The sequence below is a fragment of the Myotis davidii genome, unplaced genomic scaffold (genome assembly GCF_000327345.1).
Source record: "Myotis davidii unplaced genomic scaffold, ASM32734v1 scaffold217, whole genome shotgun sequence".
NCBI lineage: Eukaryota > Metazoa > Chordata > Mammalia > Chiroptera > Vespertilionidae > Myotis > Myotis davidii.
This window is the reverse complement of record NW_006290034.1, coordinates 10,785,225-10,791,924: the sequence shown is the minus strand read 5'-3', so window position 1 is coordinate 10,791,924 and position 6,700 is coordinate 10,785,225. Positions and strand designations below refer to the sequence as shown.

Sequence of the window (6,700 nt, the reverse complement as noted above, 5' to 3'; positions counted from 1 at the left end):
AGCCTAGAGCTGATGGTGGCTGGAGACCCCACACCTTTCTCCGAAATCCTGCCTGCCCCCTGCCTGCCCCCAGGGCCCTGCCTTATCTTATGCTGGGAGGCTTCCGGTTGAGGGCGGGTTATCATCAAAAGCAGAACCACACCTGGGGACGTTGCATAGGGGGAGGCCACTCAGACCAGAGAGGGCAACCAGATAGGCCAGAGTGACAGGCACCTGGGAGGGCTGGGGCCGCCTCCCTGTGGTCAGTGCTGTGATGGGGGTGGTGGGTTCACATTGCAGCCAGGGAGGCTTCAGTTAAACATTAAGGGAAAAGACTTTGAAAATCAGATCATTTCAGGCCTTGAAAAATTTACATGGCCCTGTTCCAGAATTCTCCATTTCTCCCTGGCTCCCTCCCCCTCTGTCTGTCCCTCCCACTTTCATAGAGCTATAGGGAACTTACTGATGAACCCTTACGTTTATATTGACCTCCGGAGTTTGTTAATTTTTGCTGAGGGCTCACAGCGAATGGATGATAGACAAGAACCCAGGTGGGCATCCCATTCTATCACTGTGAGCATCTGCCTCTGCCTCCTGCCTCTACTTCCCCACCATATTTAAGTCATCCAGACATCTTCCCGAACCCTAGCCCGGGGAAGAGCAGGCACATTTTTCTAGATTCCAAGAGCGGTGAGGGTGGCCTGGCAGGATCCATTGACCATGAGCACCAACCAACCCCACGTCCTTCTGGGTAAGGGAGGTGAAGGGCCATCAGCTACGGACAGCACCTTCTCCTGCCTCTTGAGGGATCAAGGTTTAGCTCACAGGGATTTCCAGTCACCTAACAGGGACGGGGGTCAGGAAGCTCAGAGCACACAGGGCCGTACAGGTAAAGGCTGGTTTCACTGATGGTGCAGTAACGTCGGAGCAGGGTCCCGGCCCCACGGCCCTTCTGCTCCTTTCACTCCCGTCCACGGAGCCATAGCACGTCGGATTCTCCCAACTCAGGGCCATGTGTTGTCAAGGACTTGAGACCCTGGCAGTGACTTAACTCAGACAAAAAGCCTCACCTCATTTCCTGAATAATGGATGCGATCAGCCAGCCTGTCCGGTCCTCTGGCGACACTCGGCTACTCCACTCCTGCGGGAGCTGCTTCTGGGGGACCCAGGGGGACGCAGGACCTTGAGTGGCCACAGGGGAAGTGACTGACACCCCGCAGACATGTGTCTAGAACAGCCGTGGGCAAACTTTTTGACTCGAGGGCCACAATGGGTTCTTAAACTGGACCGGAGGGCCGGAACAAAAGCATGGATGGAGTGTTTGTGTGAACTAATATAAATTCAAAGTAAACATCATTACATAAAAGGGTACGGTTTTTTTTTTTTTTTTTTTAGTTTTATTCATTTCAAACGGGCCGGGTCCGGCCCGTGGGCCGTAGTTTGCCCACGGCTGGTCTAGAACCTGCTCATCAAAGTTAATCGAGATGTCTCTGGAGGGTCACTCCGGGCCGTCTTGCTTCTGAGACACGCTGCTTGTAACCCCTGAAACATGTCCATTGTAGTCCAGTGGCGACCACTTCCTTGAACCAGGTCCTTGGGCCAGGCTTCTGCCCAATGCGTGTCTGTTTTTGCAAGGATGTAATCCTTGAGGGTTGCCCCCAGGAAAAAGCCAACGGGCTCAGGTTCCTTGATGGTCAGGGAGAGGAGGTAGATCTCCTCCAGGGACTCCATCTTCCCTCCCGTGACCAGGCGGCCCAGCTTGATGACCGGACCCACTCATTGTCCTTGGCTTTGCCTCGACCTCCGAGACCTCGGCCCCAGTCTTTGGGAACCGACATGAGACTGGGAGATCCTGGAAGCCCCTCGATGTCATCCACCCGGGCCATCGACATCACTGTGCTGTCCTGGGAAGCGATGTAACTTGGGAGAACATTGTCACTGAAGACATAGAGTGGACCAAGAGGCATAGGGGACACTTTGGGACGTCTGGTTGGGCTGGCCCGGTCGGGACTGCAAAGCATGGAAAGGTTATTGGTTATCATCCCTTTCTCTCCCTGGCGTCTGGGCTAAGCTGTGTCCTAATCTGTCACCCAGGCTGGTCTCACTCAGGAGGCTGTTAATGAATGGCTAGCAGCTGGCCCCTTCCGGGGTATGGTGATCTAAGAGCTGACCCCTTCATATCACAGGAGTTGTAGGGAGAGGCCGTCTTGCGCTCAGAGGCTGGGGATGGAAGGTCCCCTTTCCTTTCTTTGTGACTATCTGGTCACTCGAGGAAATTAACCCCCCTGACCCTTCATCTCCGATGGGAGCTTAGCCAGGTGTCTTCCCAGGACCACCTGGGGTGCGTGTGTTGTGGTTGGGGAGGGAGGTTGTGGTTGTTGCCCACCTATACTGACACTCGCACAGGCACAGATCCAGAAGGAGCCCTGAGCAGCCACCATAGAACTGCTGTTGACTTGCTCTGAGCCGCGTGGCACAGATGCGGGTTTCCGGGTAATTCTCGAAGCTGGCAGCCTGCTGCTGGTCTGAATCATTTGGGTCTCTCCATAGCATTTCCTGCTTGAAGCTTTTTCCCAGTGGTGTTGCTAAATCACAGGTAATCACTTCGGAGACTCAACGCGTCTAGAGTTGAGTCTGGCATGTCCTCTGGTCTAGAGTGTGTAAAAGACCCGCATGGGCCAGGAGCTGAGCCCTGCACTTTCTTATCAAGGTTTTGTGTGAGGAGCAGACCAGCATCTCACAAGTTCCTTGGTGGCTGGTGTGAATGAGTTTGACTTAGCCCAGAGGGATGGACATTGGACTGGAGGCACCAGTTGTCACTGATTCTTTCGGGTCCGGCTAACGTGCACGGAGGTCGGCTGTGTCGGATGCTGTGCTCCATGACCCTGCGGAGTCAATATTATTATCCCAGTTGCAGATAAGGAAACTGAGGCCCGGGAAGGTTATGTGATACGTTCAAGAAAATAGAGCCAGTGAGTGGTGGAGGCCGGCTCAGACTCTGGGTCTCCTGACTGCTAATCTGTGTTCTTTGCCCTTTACCACCCCAGCTGTCTCCACTCCTGACCCCCATCCTGACCCCTGTTGGTTAAACAGGCCCTTCCCTGAGTTCTTTCTAGATCAAAAGCTCTCTTATCTCGGTCTGTAGTTGGAATTCCTACGGCCCCAAGAGCAGTGATTTTCAAATTCTTCCCAGAGCTTCAGGCTCTGGAAAGGGGCCCAAGGGACAGTGGAAGGGGGGTGGGGGGTTATTGGGCCCTCACCTCTAGCTTTGAATTGATTTGGTTTTATATTGTGTTTAAGATTTCTTTGTGTGGGGGGGAGTGTCAAGGCTAAGCCAAGTGGCTACAGGGTCGAGTGGGCGTGGCTGGAGGGTGGGCATGGCTGTCAGACTCCATCATTGGAGCCTCCATCTAGGGAACCCGGTCGGGCCTTGCCTAGCTCTCCTGCGCCCCCTCCTGAGCCAGGGGGCCTGGAGCAGGCGGGCCCAGCCTCCCAAGGCTGCGTCTGTGGCACCCGCTAGAGGTCGCCTTGGAGTTGCCCTTGGAAAGGGAGGTTCCTTTGTTACCCCGACATGAGGAGTCTGTCTTGGGGCTGGGATTGAGGTGGGGAGTCCTTTATGCCTCTCCCCAAGGCTCCTTCTAGCAATAGACTTCAGATAGTGTTTTTCCGAAATTGCCCCAACGTTTGCACATTGGACATCTGACCTTTTCAGGACCCTACTGAGGCATTGGTCCTCCGCTGGCCGAGGTCACCCTTCTAGCCCCCACCCCCTACACGGTCTCCTGGTGCAAGGACCCCACCTTTCTGCCCCATGACTCCAGTTAAAAAAAACAAAACAAAAAACAAGAACTAGTTTTCTTTCAAATTCTTCCCGGGAGGATGAGTGAGATACTATCTCTGAAAGAAAGCTGAGCCAGGGCCTGGGGGTACAGGAGATGCGTATCCCCTGGCCCCGCCCACTTCCCTTTAGCCGCAGGCAGGGGCACTGGGCTGGCTTGCCCCTTTTCTTGACTTCTGCGAGCCCAGGGTCCTAGAGTTGTGTGAACCTGCTTGTCAGGCTTGGCCTGTGACCTCTCCTCTCCCCACTCCACATGCCAGAGTGCATCTGGGTTAGATAGAGATGAAGGGGCCATTGTTCCGCAGGCAGCAGGACAAAGAAGACTTGTGAGACTTGTGAGAATAAGCCCAGAATCCTCTCCCCTCCCCCTGGGCATTTTATTCTCCCCACGAGAGAAAAATAGATTTTCTCTGAGGGCCGGGCCATGTGGGCCTGGGTGTCACCAGCTGGCGATCCCATAAGGCACCGCGAGGCCGCCTCCTTCCCCAAAGCCTCCACCGCGGTTGGGGTGGGGCCGTGTGGCTCTCCTTCCTCCACACGGTGATGAAAAGTGGGATCCCAACGCTGCACCTCATCCATAACCACTTTCCGTTGCTTCTCCAGGAGCGCTGGGCTTGGTACAGCCATCTTCTTTGCCATTTTATTTTCTAAAATAACTATGTTTGTGTCATTTGCTTTGCACCTGGTTGCAGGTGCCTCCCAGCTGCTCAGCTGGCCTGTAACCTTGCTCAGGGGTGGTGTCTGGCAGCCCAGCTGTTTCTGACGTAGGAGATGCTTGCCTCTCGCTCTCCCCGATTTCTCGGGTGATCCTGCTCTCTATGGACTGGTCAGTGCCAGGGTCGGGGGTGGTTAGTCAGTTATCACAGCTGGTCCTGGCATCGCCTGCCCACCTGGTTTTGCTGCTTTTCTGAGCCAGGAGCTGAAATACACCTGAAACCTGATGTTATCTCCAGGGAGGTGACCGACTATAAACGGCTGCAAGTTGCTCAGCCAGTTTGCTCGGTGGGCTGTCTCAGCTTCCCGCTCCACCTGCCCTGGCTTACTGGCCTGTCTCAGTCCCTTCACTGATAGGCGATGACCTTTGGCCAATGTGATGCGGTTAGTGCAGCGGACCCCCCAAGTTCCCTGCCTGCCCCCGTCTCTCCCAGTAGTCAACCTTCTTCCTTCTCAGCAGCCTCAGGGGGTCTGCCTCCTCCCCAGACCCAGGCTCTTTCTGGGCCCTCCCCCACGTGGTGCCCTGATGTCTCACTTTCCTCCTCTGTTGTCATTGCTCTCCACCCCCGGCAGCCCTGCCTTGTTGAAAGCATCTGTCACTAGTCACTTATACCCCCTGGGACTAGTCACATGGTTGCCTTCCAAGACCAGGTGCATCTTAAACCCCTAAGAGTAACTCCAGGAGAGGGGACCATCCCTTCCCCATAGTTGTCAGCACGGGTACTTCACCCCCTTCCCCGATGACGAGTCCTGGTCTCTAACCCTGCACCGCCGTCCCTCCCTCCCTTCTCCCGCACTCTCTCTGCTCAAGCAGCCAGTGCCCCGCTGTTGTCTGGCCCTGTGGTCCTCCCTTTCCTGGTTGTGCCCCACACTGATCCCCGAGTGACCGTCCTCCCTCCCCTGGGCTCCCTGCTCCCCAAGGGCTTTCACGCTCCACGGTGCCCATAGACATGAGCTGCTCCTACATTTATGGTTCAGAGCGCGCACGCAGGCACACCTGCCTTTCAGCTCTGGTCCTGGCCCTTCCTGGTGTGTAAGCCCCTACTACTCAGCGCACTGGAGTCTGCAGAAGGCTTAGCATAGCTGGGTGTATGTAAATGTTCCCTGGTTGCCATTGTTCATAATACAAATACTAATACTAACCACACACACACTCTCTCTCATGACCAGACTGTAGGGTACGACCCCATCATCTCACCAGAGGTCTCGGCCTCCTTCGGCGTTCAGCAGCTGCCCCTGGAGGAGATCTGGCCCCTCTGTGACTTCATCACTGTGCATACCCCTCTCCTGCCCTCCACGACAGGTGGGTGTGTCCCTACCTGGTGGTGGCCACAGAAGCCACAGACCAGATAAGGGTGGGCCCCGTGTAGGGCTTCCACAGACACGGTGTGTGTGTGTGTGTGTGTGTGTGCTCAGCTCCACCAGCACCAGCATGGGATGCTTTGTGAGCTGCCCTGCATTAGAGGGGAGGGGTGAGCCCGCAGGGAGTTGTAGGGTGCGGGGGTGAGCTGGGGCAACATGTATGACCAGTGCCCCTGGACAGTGCCTGGGCCACTGCAGGCATATCTCAGGGACTTCTAGGAGGTTTCTAAACTGAGTCTGGCCCAGCGCATCCGAGGGGAGAGGGGAGACCAGAGAGTGTTGTCCTGCAGGAAGTAGGCCTGTGGGGGGTGGAAGGTGGGGGGTGGAGGGAGTGTGCCCTGCCCACACGGCCAAGGGTGATCCTGAATGGGGGTGATGAAAGGATTAAGAAAAGACAGACATGAGAATGAAAGCTGGGTCTCAGTGGGACACTGCTTCTCTGATGGAGAGAGACAGCGACCACACCCACAAGCCGTGTCTTTATTTTATAGCAGATGCCACGAGGCAAAGTAAGGGCATGATCAAGTTGTTTACAACATTCTCATTAGTTTCAATCCCACTCCACTACATGCACCTGAACTCTATCACTCAGGCACGTGGGGCCACGTGTTCGGACCACAGGCTCAAGCTCACAACTATAGCTGTTGGCTATAATTGTGCTGGGAGGTCTCTGCCATCCAAGCTGGGACTTGCACGTGGCAATGAGAGGACTGTGCCCTCTCATTAGTCCGAGGCTTGAACCTGTCCAACACTCTGGCCGCGCCCCACAGGGGAGCTGGATGGGGATGGGGGTCCGAGCTACAGCCA

The 6,700-nt window shown here is 55.6% G+C and overlaps 1 protein-coding gene across 1 annotated transcript in view; it reads left to right on the top strand.

The window, feature by feature from the left end:
• PHGDH (phosphoglycerate dehydrogenase) overlaps positions 1-6,700 on the top strand; it is a 29,868-nt gene that overhangs the window by 14,432 nt on the left and 8,736 nt on the right. Inside the window, exon 6 of the mRNA XM_006763081.2 lies at positions 5,702-5,835. Within this exon, the coding sequence (XP_006763144.1) occupies positions 5,702-5,835 (134 nt within the window). The remainder of the gene's footprint in view (positions 1-5,701; positions 5,836-6,700) is intronic.